The 17,270-nt window shown below is 58.5% G+C and overlaps 6 protein-coding genes across 6 annotated transcripts; 1 reads left to right on the top strand and 5 right to left on the bottom strand.

Annotated features, from left to right (window-relative positions):
* Positions 1 to 38: 38 nt before the first annotated feature.
* ACA1_171330 (Nitrilase/cyanide hydratase and apolipoprotein Nacyltransferase) lies at positions 39 to 2,343 on the bottom strand (the record flags this gene model as incomplete). Its single annotated transcript, XM_004356407.1, has 11 exons — positions 39 to 181; positions 258 to 288; positions 394 to 562; positions 649 to 673; positions 826 to 1,092; positions 1,157 to 1,209; positions 1,275 to 1,368; positions 1,439 to 1,487; positions 1,558 to 1,823; positions 1,904 to 2,104; positions 2,220 to 2,343. The coding sequence occupies 11 exons, from the start codon at positions 2,341 to 2,343 to the stop codon at positions 39 to 41; spliced, it is 1,422 nt and encodes a 473-aa protein (XP_004356460.1).
* A 562-nt stretch (positions 2,344 to 2,905) lies between these two features.
* Positions 2,906 to 5,660, bottom strand: ACA1_171320 (von Willebrand factor type A domain containing protein; the record flags this gene model as incomplete). The annotated part of the gene is made up of 10 exons (XM_004356406.1): positions 2,906 to 2,979; positions 3,070 to 3,278; positions 3,362 to 3,705; positions 3,793 to 4,060; positions 4,208 to 4,486; positions 4,566 to 4,722; positions 4,819 to 5,065; positions 5,187 to 5,302; positions 5,392 to 5,482; positions 5,580 to 5,660. 10 exons carry the CDS (start codon positions 5,658 to 5,660, stop codon positions 2,906 to 2,908), a joined length of 1,866 nt encoding a protein of 621 aa, XP_004356459.1.
* Positions 5,661 to 6,064: 404 nt separating this feature from the next.
* On the bottom strand, positions 6,065 to 8,432 carry ACA1_171310 (uncharacterized protein; the record flags this gene model as incomplete). Its single annotated transcript, XM_004356405.1, has 12 exons — positions 6,065 to 6,223; positions 6,247 to 6,322; positions 6,431 to 6,546; positions 6,657 to 6,808; positions 6,903 to 7,014; positions 7,088 to 7,149; positions 7,218 to 7,362; positions 7,446 to 7,606; positions 7,678 to 7,831; positions 7,891 to 8,000; positions 8,069 to 8,123; positions 8,217 to 8,432. 12 exons carry the CDS (start codon positions 8,430 to 8,432, stop codon positions 6,065 to 6,067), a joined length of 1,518 nt encoding a protein of 505 aa, XP_004356458.1.
* A 288-nt stretch (positions 8,433 to 8,720) lies between these two features.
* On the top strand, positions 8,721 to 10,192 carry ACA1_171300 (uncharacterized protein; the record flags this gene model as incomplete). Its single annotated transcript, XM_004356404.1, has 5 exons — positions 8,721 to 9,161; positions 9,227 to 9,317; positions 9,511 to 9,640; positions 9,726 to 9,837; positions 10,004 to 10,192. 5 exons carry the CDS (start codon positions 8,721 to 8,723, stop codon positions 10,190 to 10,192), a joined length of 963 nt encoding a protein of 320 aa, XP_004356457.1.
* Positions 10,193 to 10,532: 340 nt separating this feature from the next.
* Positions 10,533 to 12,299, bottom strand: ACA1_171290 (uncharacterized protein; the record flags this gene model as incomplete). The annotated part of the gene is made up of 1 exon (XM_004356403.1): positions 10,533 to 12,299. One exon carries the CDS (start codon positions 12,297 to 12,299, stop codon positions 10,533 to 10,535), a length of 1,767 nt encoding a protein of 588 aa, XP_004356456.1.
* A 1,188-nt stretch (positions 12,300 to 13,487) lies between these two features.
* Positions 13,488 to 17,115, bottom strand: ACA1_171280 (nicotinate phosphoribosyltransferase; the record flags this gene model as incomplete). Its single annotated transcript, XM_004356402.1, is given in 16 exon segments — positions 13,488 to 13,624; positions 13,922 to 14,055; positions 14,133 to 14,320; positions 14,407 to 14,502; positions 14,583 to 14,721; positions 14,853 to 14,932; positions 15,007 to 15,103; positions 15,192 to 15,297; positions 15,369 to 15,444; positions 15,536 to 15,608; positions 15,621 to 15,670; positions 15,900 to 16,046; positions 16,149 to 16,217; positions 16,608 to 16,667; positions 16,767 to 16,862; positions 16,951 to 17,115. The coding sequence occupies 16 exon segments, from the start codon at positions 17,113 to 17,115 to the stop codon at positions 13,488 to 13,490; spliced, it is 1,713 nt and encodes a 570-aa protein (XP_004356455.1).
* Between the last annotated feature and the right edge of the window lie 155 nt (positions 17,116 to 17,270).

The raw sequence follows: 17,270 nt of genomic DNA, 5'->3' as shown, positions 1-17,270 counted from the left end.
TTGTGACGTGGCCCGCGCTGGCAGGTGATGAGCGCAGGTCAAAGCAGGCCCACTTCGTACGAGAGGACGCTTTCCGTGCCCTTGGCAGACTTGGCCAGAACACGGCCATCGCCTGACACAATGGCAGACTCGCCACTGCCGGTCATCTCCCACAGCTTGCCCACCAGGTAAGAGCACACTCCTGCTTGCCCACACACCACCAAACAATGAGACGCCAGCAGTAATTGGCAATGTCCCTTTGAGCGGAGTGGGCTGACCTAGTCTCGCGCCTGAGGCGTGAAGACGACCCTGTAGCGCGTACTCTGACCAGGCCTCAGACTCCTATTACATCATAGCGATGCCAGCTATGAGATCACTGGCTGTGTGAGAGCAGAGCAGGGAAGTGGCGAGAACCTTGTAGTTGCCGATGTGAGACGCGTTGACGTCGGCTGGGAAGTGGCGTGAACGTCCGCTGTAGCCGCCCCATGGTGCGTCCCACGTGCTGTTCGGCGTGACGAATGCGGGGACGCAAACGATGTCGGCGCCCATCTCCCGCAATCGCTCGTAGGTCTTGGGGTACCAACTATGGGCAGCACAAATGTCACCACACAGTGAGTTCGGAAGGGATCTGCGTTGCTCGCATTCCGCGGCGGGGGCGGCTGCCGTTACCTATCGGCGCAGATGGCTACGCCGACTGTGCCGAACGGAGAGGAGAAGGAGTGGACGGCACTCATTGGCGCGCAGTCAACGAACTCGAGCTCTGGCGTGAGTGTTGGAACGTGGGCGAAGGGACAAGCGAGCATTGTTGAAGAGGTGACCGCATGATGCTCACGGATGAAGCAGTACCGTTGGAGTCGAGATGGCACTTGTGGGTGACGTTGCACACGCTCCCATCGGGAGCGAATGAAAGCGACACGTTGTAGAGCCCCTGGGAGGAAAGCCTCGTTTCCAGTCTCCTCATCTCGTAGGAATCGTCCGTGGCAGCGGCTGACAACCCTTCCGACACCTGCGTGTAGTACTTGACCCGTGGTAGCAGGATCGAGCCCGCCACAATCCACGCCTCGTGCTCCTGAGCCAGCTCGCTGAACACCTCCCGATACGTGTTGAACATTGCTAGCGGCCAGAAGGTTCAGTAAGACTCGCTCGAAACTCGCATCATAAGGGGGACGGGCGGTACCGTGAGCTTTCAATCTGAACAGGGAACGCTTCACATGGGCCATCAGACCAAACCTGTTTGGCGCAGAACGACAAATGTCAGTTAGATGGGCAAGTGGCCCGCGCGCATTCAAGTGTACCGGAAGTGGTCGTGCACAAACGAGCGCAGGAGGTGCGCCACGAAGCTCCACAGATGACGGCGCACCACGACCGCCATGGCTGCCGACGAGTCACCTTCATCATTCAACCATGCGGGGTGTGAGCAGAAGACCGAGGCCAAACCCAATCAGCCAAAGCGCGGTACCTTCGAAGTCTGCTGGCAGTTCATCCATGGCGACGAGCCAGGTGCCCACCTGCTCATGAGTGGGAGCACACGTCAGAAGAGCGAAGGGTAGGAGTGGGGTGGGATGAAGGGTGTAGCACGACCATCTCAGGGAACACGACCAGCATCGGGCACGCATCCTCATCGTCGGCCTCGGCAGTTGTGCTCTCGCTGCGTCGTTCCACCTGGGCGAGAAGGGCTGCCAGCGCCTGCTTGAAAGTGGCTGCCGAGGCATAGTGGCTATCCTCCAACCACGGCTGCACGCATACCACCACCCCCGTCTTCTTCTGCATCATTGTCTCCCTGACCACCGCCTCCGCACCGGAAGCCCCCCCTTCCACGCCCGACATCACCTCTGGTCCGATAACTGTATTACCAAAAAGAAAATACAAAAAAAAAGAAAGGTGGGTAAAGGGGACGCATTCTCTGCATTCTGTGCCTAAGCACCGAGGAAAGCGGTGGCCAGCTGGAACCAGTCGACTTCGGCCGAGGGGTCCTTGAGCTTGACGATCTTCTTGTGCGCGCGGGCGACGAACTTGCGCGCCTTCTTCACCACCAGGTCCCAGTTGTTCTTCTGGTCGGGGAACTTGGTGGACAGGAACGCCGCCACCACCGCAGTCGCCCAGATCTGCTCCACCTCCGCGTCCACTGCGCATAACAAATAAACAAAACGTGATGAGATGATGTGTCGTGTGTGTGTGTCGTGTGTGGTGTGTCGTGTGTGTGTCGTGAGCAACGGGTCCGAAGATATGAGAGGACGTACCGGTCTGAAGCTTGTCGGCGGGGATGGCCTTGCGCAGCTTGTCGGCGGTGACGCCCACGAGCGCGGCCGCGTCGCTCCATTCCCAGCTGCCGCTGGCCTTCTGCTTCCTGATGATCTCCTTCATCTTCTCCGGAGCCGGCGCAGATGCCGACGGCTTGGGCCCCAGCTCCTTGCTCCCGGGTGTCCCTGACAGCGACTCGAGTAGCTGAGGCTGGTATTGCTGCTGCTGCTGAGGGTAGGCTGCGGATAGGGGCGGGGCCATCGCAAGAGCCGATTGCCGGGAGGGCGGGGCCGTGGGGAGCGATGACTTCCGTAAGAGGCCAAAGTCCGCGGTCGCAGAGGAGCAAGAAGTAGAAGAAGAAGTCCGCATCGGTGCAGCTCCCCCTGACGGCGGCGGCGCTCGACGGGGCGAGGCCGGCCCACGACTGTGAGCCATGGACATCGACGGCGACGGTGCCGGCGGTGGCGGCCCAGCCAAGGGGATCATAGGCCGCGGCGGTCCTGCGGGGGCCAAGGGCTGCAGGCAAGGCGCCAGGGCACCGGGCGGGGGCGGGGGCGGTCCACCGGCCATGGGCGGCGGAGGCGGTCCACCGTAGCCTATGGGACCCGAGAAGCTGAAGCTTGTCGGGCCTTGCATGACTACACCCAGTTGCATGTGAGTTGGCAAGCACACAGGGTGGTTGGGCCTAGCAACAAGACACGACGAGACGCGTACCGTTCGGATAAGGAGAGTAGAAGAGTGGGGAAGGCGGTGGCGGAGCTCTGAACGGCGAAGCTGCGACAGCACACAATCGTCACACATTGATCAACTCGGTGCCGTGTGAAAGAAGGCCTGGGTGTGGATGGCTACCTTTTTCGAAGGTGATGGGGATCTTGCGCACTTGCATAGTGCTCTCGGTGGCGTCCTCCCGCTCCTCGACGGCCACGAACGCCGTGTGCTTGCACAGCACGCCGCTTGCCAGCGAGATGCGCACTGCCTCGGCAACCAGACCCGCCTGACCTCCGCTCTTGACATTCCCGGCCGCATCGTGCAGATAGCTCCGGCCATCATCGATGCTCCTGTGTTGTATGTGTGCGTGTGTTGTGTGTGTGTGTCAGAAGACAAAAATTGCTTCTTAGAGCGAGCATTCAGAGGAGCGTACTTGAGGAGGGTCTTGGCTGCGAGCTTGTGGAGCAGGTTACCGGGCTTGGCCTTGCTCAGGTCGACCTGGATTGCGGCCTCGAAGGGCTTGAGAACGGTCTTGGCCTGGACTACGACCTCGACGTTGTTATCTGAGTCGACCTGGCCCTTCTTGACAATGCCGTACACCACCAACTGACCGCCGCAGAACACGGGCGCAAAGCGGAACGGGGCCGGCTCCACCTGGGTGGCACCCTTCCAGGTAACGGTGACGTCGGTGAGCGCCGGCTGCATGGCTCGCCGCAGCTGCCGCATGACCTTCTCCTCCATGCCCTCGCCCGGTCTCACGAACTCGAAGAAGCCCTCCTGTGCGTGCGTGCGTGTGTTGCGCGGGTCGAAGTCAGCAATCATCAAAACGTTTCGGGTGCGGGTTAGGAGAGGAATGCAACGTACGCCGGATTTGGCGAGACCCTTGACGAGATCCTGCGAGGCTTCGTTGCCCACGCCGAAGGTGAACACGCGCGTCGTGTCGGCGTGCTTGCGCACGAATTGGATGCACTCTTGCGTGTTGTTCACCTCGCCGTCGGTGAGGATGAACAGCTGGCGAGGGTAGCCTTCCTTGGGCGGCTGCTGGAGGACCTCCGTCAGCGGCTTGAGGATGTCGGTGCCGCCCAGATTAGCGAACATCTGATCAACGTGCTTGGTCGCCAGTTCCAAGTTTCTGAAGTAAAAGTCACATTCAGCCGTGTGTGTTTGTGTGTGTGTGTTGGTGTGTGTGTGTGTGTGTGTGTGTGTGTGTGTGTGTGTGTGTGTGCGTGCGTGCGTGCGCGCGCGCGCGCACGTGTCGTATGTGTGGTGGCGCACGCACTTGTCGTTGTATTCGACGCTGCCGCTGGGGAACAGGTGCTGCGTGCGGCTGCCGAAGCCGATGATGTTGAACTGGGTGCCTTCGCCCAAGCTTCGCAGGAAGATGTGCAGCGTGTCCTTGACCTGCTGCATCCGGCTGCCCGCCATGCTTCCGGATCGATCGACGATGAAGATCATCTCCGTGTAGATGTCTTCGTCGTCGTCCTGCGCCAGCTTGGGGTAGAGCGACACCATCACCGTCTTGGTGCCCTTCTCGTCCACCTCCACCCGACCGCAAGGCCTGTCGACATCAATATTGGTGGTCAGTCTCGCTAGCGGTACCGGGCCGTCGTAGAGGAATTTGGGAGGAATGTGCATACTCGTGGGGCTTGGCGAGCTTGGTGAGCACCACCAGGTCCTGGGCCTGCGTCTTGGTGGTGTCGCCCAGGGTCACCGTGGCCTGCGTGGGCTCGTCGCCAAACTCGAACGAGATCGGGTGCGACGGCGACGAGAGCTGCTTGATGTTGCTCGTCATGTCTGTCCATCACACACGCCACGCACACACCACCGCACGACGTGTGTTATTCTCACTCTTACTTACACGATGATGTGGTCGACAGGATATGTGCGTACCGAAGTGGACCTGCAGCTTGAGCTGCGGCGGCGAGTTGCCGGCCGCCGTGTACGATGGGTTCTGGTTGTTGGAGGGGATGCGGAACTTGAGCTGCCCCTCTTCGAACTCGAGCTCGGTGACGTAGGTGATCACCACCTCCACCTCCTTGCCCGGCGGCAGGTTGCCCACATTCACGGTGAAGAGGTTGGGCTCCTCCTCGTTCTCCTCCATCCTGTACGCTCCGTGTCCGCTCGCGATCGCGTCATCCTGTTCCCCCAAAAACGAAAACGAAGAAGAACGAAGAAGACCAAAGACCAAAGAACGAAGAATGAAAGCCAGTGAGCCATTGACAACCGTCGGCGAGGGGTGCAGTTGTGCAGTGTCGTACGTAGGTGTTCCTGGCCTCTTCCTTCTCCTGTATGGTGCCCTTGATCTTGTTGCCATCGATGAAGGCCGTGAAGTCGCTCACGGTGGCCTTGTCCTCCAACTGGAACTGGTAGATGGCTGCTCTCGCAGAGCAGAGAAAGACTGGTGAGCTGTGAACTGTTCGCCAAAAGTCGAACCTGCTCCCGGCTCCTTGGTGCGAGATATACCTTCGATGGGAGTCTCCTCGGTGTTGACAAACTTCTGTCGAATGGTCACCGACGCGCACAAGTCGGCCACCTTGGCCTCAATGCTGACCGCCTGCAAAACAAAGTCACGCCAATTCAAAAACAAAATAGAAAAAAATAAATTGAGTAAAAAAAACTAGACATTTAAATTGCGGCCAAATAAGAAGTACCTTGATGGGGAGCGGGAAGGTTTGTGGGGGTGAATAGGGCTGATAGGTGATGGGAGGGTGCGGCACGCGCCTGTAGAGCATGATGCCTGGTCGTCGAGGAGGAGGTAATTGGGGTCAGAATTTGTTTGCAGAGAACAGGAGAAACGCAACTCACCTGGCGGTACACACATCGTCGTGTTGTGTGCCTCAAGTGTGCTTCTTCGAAGGTTGGGTGAAAGAGTGCCGCTGCCCGTTGGTTCTTGTTTTCTTGTCTGGTTGGCCAATGCCATGACGTGGCCGCCAGAAACAGAAATTGGATTTGAACTGAACGGCGCAATTAACCGGGCGTGCGCTGAATGCCGGGTGTGTCCCTTCACCCAACTCTTGCTCTCCAAACACGGCGCACTCTAGCCGTTACATGTAGAGGTGTGTTTATAAATATATATATTATATATTATACGTACCGTTGGTGGAGAGAAAGGGGAGCTACACCGTGGGGTTGTAGGTCAGGACGAAGCCTCGCGGTACCACTGACGAATGGACAGGGCACGCTCGTATAGCTCGCTGGACTTGTCGACTCGCCCGTGACACTCCTCGTCAGCCGCGTCCTGCACCGCACCACCCGTTGAGTGGTTCCCCATCTCGAGCCTCTTGAAGAGGTGAAACTGTGGTTTGGGGTTTGAAGTACCTTGTAGTACTGCACCATTCGGCGGTAGAGCGGATGCGTGCGGTACGACTCGTCGCCCGCCTTGGGGTTTTCGGTTCTTGATCGGAGACAGGGGAATGGGTGAACACAAACGTTGGTGGGGGAAGTGGCTCGCCGTGGGGGGAGGATTCACCTTTGGAATACGACATCGGTACGAAGAAGGTACTTGTGTCCCTGCGGCACCGGTGCTCCCTCGTGGAGAATCGTGTGCTCGAAGATCACGCAGAGCCCCGGCTTTGGCCGCAGCTTATAGACCACATCGTACCCTCGCTTTAGCTCCTCCTAACACACACACACCACACACACACACACACACACAGAGAGAGAGAGAGAGAGAGACCGACGCGTATCAGAGCGTTGGACAATTTCAACGTCAGAAAAGGAAGAAGTACGTCGATCGTTTCATCTATACGACCGCCGGTGTGCGAGTGGAGGAAGTTGGTGGTGCCGTCTTCGAACTCGTCGTTGAGGTACAGCATGATGGTGAAGATCGAGCGCTCCTCTGAACCTCCGATGAAGCTGGCGTCGCGATGTGGCACGAAACCTACCGACGGCGCCGTATACTCACAAAACCTAACGTAACACATGATAGAAAGGCACGTAAGCACTATTCCTGCTGCAAAAGGCTGACAGGGGACCTACGAACCTGAAGAGGGGGTTGAGGCGCGTCGGCTTCCAAGTTCCCTGTGCGTTGAATCCAAACGGTCGGAGGGCGAGGACGCGCGCATCGCGTTCGATGAACGACTTCACCTACAGCAGGGTGTGACACGGGCATATCTCGTCAGTGCCTCTGTTAACCCAAGGAGGATGCCGGGGGACATACCCGATTCCACAGCTCATCAGCGAGCTTTGGGCACATGATCAACGCGCGCTTGTTGTCCCGCACTGTGGTGCACCACGACGATCAGGCGGAGGCTTGCCGATATAGATGACGCGAAGGCAGGAGAGTGTACTTGAGGGAAGGAATTCGCCCTCGAGGCTGCCGTAGCCCACGCGCTTGGACTCGGAGATGAGAGCACGGCACTCGTCCACCGAAAACACGTTTTCAAGCACGAATCCCATTTGGTCCAGGTGCAGGTCCACGTATTTCACCTGGTCCTGTGCACACACGCACATGATGAGCCCAAGTATCAATCGATGCGCTAGTCAGACTGTGAGATTTGATGATGTGAAGGTCGTACGGGAGAGAAGGCAGACGGGCGCAAGAACGAGATGTCGTCCAAGTCGTGAAGGATATTCTTGGTGCGCGTGAACCGGGTGCGCGGGAATGGCTTCTGTACTTCAGGCAAGGCCAACCGCAGCTCGCTCATCTCTTCCGCTTTGGCGATGGCCTCCACCACGCCTTGTTGTGTGACAATAGACAAAAGCGTGTCAGCGGAAGGGTGAACACAGTGCGGGAGTGATAACGCAAACCTTTGTGAATAGTTTCGAGAGCAGACTGTAGCCTAGTCTTATTGCGGTCATCTGCTTCGTCTTGCGTGTTGACGTGTTGGTCAGTTCTAGTCGGAGCCGCGACTTCGATGTCCATGCCCTCGCACAAGCTTCCTCCAGACCCTCTCTCCGCCATCTGTAGTGGCACCTCCGGTGAGCGCAAACACTCAACCCGTGTGCGCCTCATCAACGCACCGCGGTCACACGCAGGACTGCCGGGTGGTGAGCGAGGAGGTCGCGGTAGGCCAGCGCTCCCACGGCGGGCAAGTGCGGGTGAAGGCTGAGCAGGCGACGTCTTCCGCTTACTGTGGCAAGAGGGCAACCATGAACAGCAACGCATAGGCTAGACGTCTCAGTATCAGCAGGTACATACCGAGCTTGATGACAAATCGATCGAGGTTCTGCACTCGCTGCCACTCGTCCAGGAGCTGTGTGCTCAGTCGGCCCAAGAGCGCCCCCATTTCGCAAGGTGAGGCGCAGGAAGGGGGGGGGGGCGAAGGTAAGAGCGGCACGACACGCACCTGAGGGGCTGGAAGGGTGGCAAGGAAGCTACGGAGGGACGACGCGGCCGCATAGTGGAACAGGGCAGCGAGGGCGTGCACCTCCTCCTCGCCCCTGTTAGCTGCCGCGTAGACGTCTCGATGCAGCGTGGCATACCCCAGTCGAGCTCCGCTTGATGTTGCACCTGGCGGAGAAGCAAGCACGCTGGTAAAGGCCGTCTTCAGAGCCTCATCCATGGATGCGTTGGGGTATGGTTTTGTGGTTTTCGTTTTATATTTTCAAAAGGAAATAAAAAAATCAACTGTTTCACATACCGCCGTCCAAAAGGAGGAATGTGAGGAGGAATGTTGGGTTTGGCGCCTTTTTTTGGTTGCGAGCCGTTTGTTTGCTGTGGCGCGTTGTCGTTTTCCTCCAGCGCTGCACTCTTCGATTGACAACACGCAAGCGAAGCTCCACTAAGCCTCTCCTTTCTCTATAGAGCTCGCCAATTAGAAGAAGCGTTCACCATCTTACGCGAGAAGGAAATGGAGTCCATCACAGAGGCGAAGAGGATCCGCACAATTGCGCACGACACACCGAGCATTTCTACCTTTATCGCCAGCAATGTGTACCTTCCGCAGCTCGTGGCACTTCTTGAGGACGAAGATGACGAGGCTGTGGCGATCGCTCTCGAGGTGATCAACTTCCTCGTCTCGGAATCGAACGCCGCCAATCGACGGAGGATCGCCAGCGAGAAGAACCTCTTGTCGCGAGTACAGGAGATGATGATGGACATCTCCCTCGACGCCAAGGTCAAGTCGCATGCCATCAAGACCTACACAAACCTCCAGGCCTACCAATCATCAGGCTCCAGCGACGAACTGACGACCTCGACACCGTCGGTGGCTGCCTCCACCAAGGAGGTTGATGCGGATGTGATTAACGAAGAGTTCCCCAACCAGCAAGAAGAGAACAAGCCTGCTGCGGTAAATCCCTTGACAAACTCTCCTTCCCTGACGGCGGTGACTAATTGATTCCTGTGCATCTCCAGAGTGCTGTCCCTCAGGGAGGCCCTACGATGTCAATCTTCCGCACCGCCGCGGCTGGCCCAGCAGGTCGCAGCGCCACAGTTGGCTTTGGTGGTATGCCCCCCCCGCCCCACTTCAGGATCCTGTCGAGGAGAAATCTCAAATTGTCATCCTTTTTCTCCCAAGGCCTCGGCGCTCTCTCTTCAAATCAATCAGCAAACACCGCCCAGAGTTCGGGTACGCGTGTGGCACCTCATCTTGTTCGAGGCGAAAAAGAGCGCTGACTTTACTTTGACCTGTTGTGTAGGCGCTGCTCCCGGGTTGGCACTCTTCTCTTCGTCGGTGTCCAACCGACTTGCCACGGCACAGACGTTCACCGTCTTCGTCAAGGGTCTCCAGAACCGGCCAGACAACAAGGCAGCTCTGGAGAAGAAGTTGTACGTGCACTCTTTCATTTCACTGATTGATTGTACAACATGTTCACGCCAACACTGTGCTGGTTATTGTTCTTTCTTCCCATAGGCTGTCCGTAAAGGGCGTCATCTCGTTCTCTATCTTTGAGGAAAAGGCCGTTGTGCGTGCTATCATCAGCGAACAGGAGCTTCTGAAGTCAGTCCGAGAGATTACTGGCCTGGTACGAGTCCCACTCATCTCGTCGATCGGTTGGTGGCTATTTATTATGCAGCTGTTAACAAGCCCTGATCTGTATCATGCACCACTCTCTCTCTCGTCTCTTTCTCTCTTCTAATTTATTGTGGTTGTGGTGATTGTGATGTGTGTTGATGTTTGCCTCCCTGCAGCAGGTCGCCAGTTCGATGCCGGGCCTAGACGACAAGGAGAACTCGTCACCGCAGTACCTCCAGCGTGAGAGGACCAGGGACGCGGGCAACAAGGGCAAGATCGTCGTGCAGGACTACAACAAGGACAAGGGCGACGATGCCGCCGCCAACGGGTGGTTCGGTCGAGTCGCTCGTGCGCTCTGGGGCTGAGCGGGGGCGTGTAGAACGCTCACGCCAGCACTTGCGACCAGCAGCAAATCGACGTGTAATGAAAACAGACGGGGACAAGAACATTATTTTTTTTCAACTTCTTATGCTGCTTGCTGGTGTTGGGTGTATTGGTGTACGATGTGCAAGTAAGTATATGTGTACAATGGTTATGGGTGTGGTTGTTGTGGCTGTGGGTGTGTACAGAATATGTGGGTGCGAGTATCTCTCTAAGTTACTGCTTCTCCTCTCTCGTTGTACTGTAGTGAGGGCTGCCGATGCTGCTGACCGATCGATTCAGGAAAAATGTGCGTTCGGCTGGTGGTGATGGCGTCGAGCACATTCAGTTGGTTGCGTCGTAGTAGCCGAGATCGGGGATGGACGCTGCGGCCCCGTCGATGGCCATGAGCAGCTCGCGCATCTGCTGCTCGTCCTGGTTGCCCGCCATCAGCGACGAGAAGAACCCCAGGTCGCTGTTGCACCGCGCCGGCATCGACCCGAACGCCGGCGAAGCCTCGTTGATCGTCGGCGAGACCGTGGCGCCGGGCGTGTGGAACGAGTGCGGGTGGCTCATGGAGCGGGTCAGCTGCTGGGGCGTGAAGTGGGGCCTCGGTTGCTGCTGATGGTGCTGGTGGATCGCGTAATGGGGAGGAGGCGTAGCGTAGCCAAAGGGCGGCAGCTGCCTGGCGGAGTGCTGCTGCTGGGGGTAGACCGGAGTGGGCACAATCAGCGGCTGCTGCTGGGCGGCAGCGGCGACGGCGGCCGTGGCCGTGGCCAGTTCGATGTCGAGGAAGCGCATCGGGTCGAACTCGTCCGACTCCTTGCTGTCGATGCTCACCCGCTCCATCGTGTCGGCAATGTGCATGATGTCCAGCGAGGTCCTGCGCTCCAGAGGCGCCGACGACAGCGACACAGGCGAGGTCGACGTCGAGTCCGACAGACTCGCGGTGAGGAACGGGGTCGTAGTTGCACTTGAGTTGGCAGCCACCGCGCTCTCCTCAATGCCGCACAGGATCGACTCCAGCTCAGCGTCGCCCAGAGCCCAGTGATTGCTGCCGCCTCCGGTGGTGCTGCCATCCAAGCTTGTGGCAGCGGTGGTGGGCGAGACGGCGATCAGGGTGGGCGCGGCGTCCATCTCGACGCTTACGGGCACGCTCCGGGCGTGCCGGCAGGTGTGGTGGTGGCCCGTCGCGACGAGCGAGGTGCGCGACTGATGATGGTGCGGCCGGCCGTGCACGCAGAAACCGTCGGTTGTGGTCGTGGGTGGCACCATGCGCTCGGAGCGAGGTGAGAGCAGGGCGGCCATGGTCTGCTTTGGCGTCGACGATGTCGTTGTCGTGGGCGCCGCGCGGCGGATCGGTGCGCTGGCCGAGCTGCCGCAGACGCTCGAGCTGCGGCCGCGCATCCTGGGCGACTTCTTGATGGGCACCGACGACGACGAGAGGTGGACCGTCGGCAGGCTGCCGGCGCTGTTCGTCTTCTTGGGCTTGCCGGCACCCAGCGTGGGCGGGTCACGGGTCAGCGATGACCCGTGGCTGTGGCTGCGCACGGGGACTTCCTTGGGGCGCGGCGTGCCCGGCATGGTCGGGCTCGCTCTGACGTCGGCGCACAGCGGGGCCGAGCGGCTGCGGTCGCGGTGCACGATGTGGGTGTCGTCCGAAGCAAACATGCGCGCGTCGGACACGCTCCTCTTGCGCTTGGGCGGGGTCTTCTTCGCGCTGGCAGCCGCGGGTTCGGCCATCTTGGCCTTGGCATCCAAGATGGACGTGGCCGACCAGGTCGCCGACTTGCTGCTGCTGCTGTTGGCCTGCTCCTTCTTCTCCTTCTTGGCTCGCTTGCGCTTCTTGCGGTCCTCGTGCCGGGTCTTGCCCTTCTCGGCCAGGGTGTGCAGCAGGGAGAGGATGTTGGAGTCGCCCGAGGACAGCGCGTGGCCCAGCGTCTGGCGGAGCGCGACCACCGAACGCAGGCTGGACGTGGGGCTGGGCGACGAGGGCTGCGCCGCGACGGAGATGACGATGGGCGAGTTGGGGTGGACCACGGTCAGGGTGCTGGCCAGGGTGGGCGATGACAGGGGCGACGTGGAGGGCGAAGTCGAGGCCGACGATGACATGCTGCTCAGTTGGTGGTGTTGAATCACCGAAGGTGTTGCCAGTTGGCACGATCCTATGGCGTTACAAAGGGGCGACCAATTTAGGTAACGTTCTGGATACACAGCACGCCAGGGTGGTGTGCGCCTGTACCTTCCTCTGCCTAAGCGACCGCTTCCCCAACCGCTTATGCTGGCTTGACTTGCGCGACTTTGGGTGACTCTATGCGGTATGGGCTGACTTTGATGATGATGGTGTTGGGGAGGTGGACGAGGCGTCTGACGATGATGACTGGGGCTTGGGTAGTTGCTACGAGGTTGGAGGCGTTGAATGCAAGGTGTCTAGGGTGAGGTTAGGTGGCAGGCGTCAGCATCCTAACCTTGTACACGGCGTGAAAAAAAGAGAGAAGGCGGAAAAAAAAAGGTGGTGAGTTAATACCTCGGTGGTTGGTGCTCAGAGGTAGGGTCGTAGTTGGTTAGTGGTACAACTGTGAGCCGGTGAGCAGCTGCTGTGGTCGAGTGATTAGGATGTAAAAGGAGGGTGAAGTGCCGCGAGCAAGGAGGTCGCCTTTTATAGGTGACCCAAGTCACTAGGCATTACGCGCGATGGGCAAGTGCGACCACGGTCGTAGAGACCTAAATATGACCCTCTTGCGCAGGAGGGAAGGAAAGAACCGAGGATCGTTGTCTCACCCCCCGCGGTGCCCAATCTGGTCTGCCGCAGCGGCAGAAGGTGGGCATCTCTTCGGTGGGCGGACGAAATTGACAACAGGCCAGGCCCTGTTGGGCGACCGACCGCGGCCGCCATCTGCCCGACTTGCCAAACCAGTAAAATGAAACAACCACCAACCGGGCATCACCCGCACGCCGCAGTCCACAAACCCCAGGCGCCGGGAGAGCACACACGCGCGACTAAGTCCACTCACCGGTGATCAGGCGTGGAGGTGGGCGAGAAGTGGCGGGTACTAGTGCTTGGCGCGCAAGCATTGACCAATTACACGCAAGAGAGCAAACCCAGCGCAAGAACGAAGAGCGGTGAGGCGCGTGTACAGGGAAAGCGCGAGTCCGCAGGCGGGTGCCTGTTCACACACCATCAGCTTTAGAATAGATACACGTGCGTGGCCACAAAAGAGAACGCAAATCAGATGGTGTGTGTAAGGTGCTCCGCTCACGGCAGAACCTTTAGCCTCCTGGTACTCACCGCCACAAACCTCACTCGTCAACTTCAACGTTGAGGTTGGAGATGTCCTTGATGGGTACCGACTGCTCCCACAGCCGGTGGAAGTCCCGAAAGACCGTCTCCGTCACAGACACCTTGTAGGGGGTGGGGTTCAACGGCCGCAAGTGGTCTGCCACACGACACACACACAACAAGAGTGGTGGTGCCACGAGACGAAGGGAAAGCGGTCGAGGGTGAGATGTGTGCTGCGCCTCTCACCGCAGTCCGAGTCCGTATCTGTTGGTGCCTCAGCCCTACGAACCCGACTTGCTGATTTCTATGATTTGCAGATTTGGTTCTCGGTTGCTTTGTGATGAAGGGGTGCAACCCTCCTAATTTCGTTTCAGAAGAATTTCAACCAGCAACGCCACGCAGCGAACCGGACTGTTCAACGAAAAGGAGGAAGCAAGAACAGGAGGTTCCGTACCGGGTCGGAGGTTGGCAATCTGATCGAGTATGTGCGCGCGGATGTGTCCGATGTGGGGCAGCTCCTGCACCACTTTGCCGTCGCTAAAGTACAGCTGGTGCAGCTTCTCCACCTTGGTGGGGGTGATGTAAGCCCTGCACGCACGCACACGAACGCACGTAGATGAGCGGCGGCACACGCAAGCCACACAGAAACGGCCAGCCAAACGCACCTCTTCTTGCCGTCGAACGGATCGCAGCAAAGGATACGCTTGTGCTCGGCGGGTGTATCCCCCTTGGCCACATCGTTATCGGCGGAGTTGCCTTTGCCGGGCGGCGGCAGCTGAAGCATGACGTCGATCACCGGCCCGCCTTTCTTGCCATAGAGACGATAGGCCAGCTTGCGCCCTGGTATCGTTACCTGCCCATCGACACACACGACACACGACACGGCACACACGGCACACGTAAGGGTGTGCTCGTGCAGTGCATTGGCAATGAAAATACCTTTTCGATGGCTTCCGACAGCTTGATCCGGTTCTCGCCGTTCAGCTCGACCAGCTTGTAAACGCATCCCAACGCGGGCTGCTTCTGGCACGTCACCTGTATACGTAACGCGACGATGAGGCTGGGTTCAGCATAAAATGCCTCCGCAGGTGACGTAGGGAGCTGCGGGAGGGTACGAGGTTGGTGCCCACGCCAAAGACGTCGATCTCGTGGCCCTGCTGATTGAGCGAGTAGAGCACGTCCTCGGATATCTCGCTCGACGCCACGATTTGGAACTTCTTGAAGTAGGCCAGACCCAAACGATCTGCCGTCTTACTGCAGCACACAACACAGGCCAAGCACCGCACGACACACACACACACACACACACACACAACACGCCGAGGGGAGGAACAAGAACAAAATCAGTACGCGGAGCGCAGAGATTCTCATCATGGGTGACGCACGCGAAAAGCTTGCGCGCTTGCTTGGAAAGGTAGGCCAGATCCCCCGAGTCCAGGCGGATGCCCGCCGCCTTGTACCCAAACTAGTAGAGACCAACGCACACGGTGCGGTTAGTAAACCCATCTTGCGGACGTGGTGTGGTTCACTGTGGGAGACCTTGTGCAGGGCGTAGGCAACGCAGAGGAAATTGGGAACGCCCGAGTTCATGGTGTCGTAGGTGTCCACCAAGCAAACGCAACTCGTCGGGAAGGCACTGCACACGCGAGCGCAAAGAGCGTTGATAGTGTCAAGCACACTTCCTCGCACCCACGGGGCTGGGCCTAGGTCCGGATGATACGTACATGGCGTAGGAAATGAACGACCTCAGCTCTCCCGTGCTGGTGTTGGAGAAGCCGAGCTCCTCGCGGCACTCCATGGCCGCCTTTTCGAAGTCTTCCTCCTCGCCGCCTGTTCATACAGCGTGATGTGATTAGATTTGGGGGGGGGTAACAGTAATAATAACTCAGCGTTGCTGGTACCTTTCTTCTTGAGATGCTTGACGCTGAGGGGCACGTCGTCAAAGAAGCTCTCGACGAAGGAGTGCGCGTGCGTGCCCTGGGTACAATGGATCTCGAGTAAGCCACAATCATCTGGAGAGGCGGAGCGTTTGCAGAACATGTTGGCCACCACGCAACTTGTTGCGTACCTGGGTTTCGATGTCCCAGAGGAGGCCAGTCAGCACGTTGCTGGTGCTGTCGAAGCCGCCCATATAGGAATACCTGGAGGCCGACACGCCTCCGTCGGGACCCTGGGCTCGCCGCAACCCGAACTCCATCAACCCCTGCGTCGACGAAAAACGAAAAATCACACATGCACCGCAAGTTTAGGAAGCGCGATCGGTTGCGCGTGAACTGCAGCAAGAAGAAGAAGAGGGGGGTATAGAATAGGCGCCAACAAGGCACCTTGTTCGGGCCAGCAGCGAGGCGATGGCGCATGGCGTTGGTGCAAATCAGGCTGTTGTGACGGTCAGCACAGTGTATGAGTGAGTAATTTGTCGGGCGTGTGGGCACAGCGGCGGTGATGAGTGTGACCGACCTGGGGTAGTTGACGAGCGTGAGGAGCGTCGTCTCGAGCAGCTGCGCCACGGCAAGGGGACCCTCTACTCGAATCAGCGGTACGCGAGGGAACATCAACGTTCCTTCGGGCACCGCGTAGATCTGACCGGCGGTGGACCGCCGCCGCCACAGACTTGTGGTCAGCATGTTTGGCCGTTGATGCCTACGTTGGCACAACGGGAGGAAAGAGATGGGGCAACCGACCTTGAGCTTGGACGAGTCCACGGTGGCGAGCCATTCGTAGAAGCCGTCCTCTCGACAGTGGCGCAGCGCCTGATGGTGGTGATGGTGGTGAGAAAGGCGTGCATAGAAGTGCGGGGTAGCAACGAGCCGGTGGTGGTGGTGATGGTCAGCTTTGCACACCACCGCTCGAGCATTTTGTTGGTGATGGTGGTGTGCGAGGAGATACAACAGACGGAAAATGGCATGTTGTGTGGTGGTGCTTGTGTGTCGTGTTTCATTTACAGGTCATTGACCTGGGCCGAATGAAAACCGCGGCATACAACACACATGCAACTCACTGCAGATGCCCCACTGGGCAGCGCTGCTTGGGTGCATGCTCAACACGTGGCGCCACAGCTTACGGTGATGGGTCGAAAAGCACAGGAAAGTCGCGTCTTTCCCCAGGACACGGCGATGGGAGTGGGTGTGGGGCGGACGCACCTTGGCGCGCAACTCGTCTATCTGACCCTTGGTGAACCTAAGGTTCTTGACGTAACGCAGCTGGTGATGGGCCACCGCCAAAATTAAAACAAGTCAAACACCTTCCCAAACAACAGGAAAAGCAAAGGAAGCTTGAGGGGGGGGGTAATGTTGGCGCACCACTTCTTCGAGGCCGGCAAAGATTGTGACTTCCCCCTTGAATGGATTCTTGCGGAAGAACAAGTCGAAAACGGCGTGCTCTTCATGCTTGCCGGCCTGGTCGATGAAGAAGTGAGCACATAAACAAACAAAGAAAAGATCAAAGAAAAGAAAGTGCAACACGAAAATGGAGCAGGCCTTGCACCTTCCAGTAGGCGTAGGCCATGGTGAGCTCGTAGAGGTCGGTGAGTAGCGGGACCACGAGGCTGTTGGTGGGTAAGAAGTCGGTGACAGAGGGGTCCCCTGTGCCAACCACCCCCAGCCTCAGTGCTGCCACGCCCGCGTCCCTCGTTTCGTTCTGTTGCGCCATGTAGGTACGTCGCAGTGCTTTGGTCTCCTTGTTGTTGTTGTGGGGTCGGCACCGGACGGTGGGTGCGCCTTGGCCTGTTATCACTTTTGGGCGAGGTTCGATAGAAATCCCAACCAAATTTTACAACATTCTTTGCGAGCGCAACATTCTTGTTG

This window comes from Acanthamoeba castellanii (assembly GCF_000313135.1).
Source record: "Acanthamoeba castellanii str. Neff unplaced genomic scaffold scf7180000084741, whole genome shotgun sequence".
NCBI classification, from domain to species: domain Eukaryota; phylum Discosea; order Longamoebia; family Acanthamoebidae; genus Acanthamoeba; species Acanthamoeba castellanii.
The sequence above is the reverse complement of the archived record's forward strand: the minus strand, read 5'-3'. Positions and strand labels throughout refer to the sequence as shown.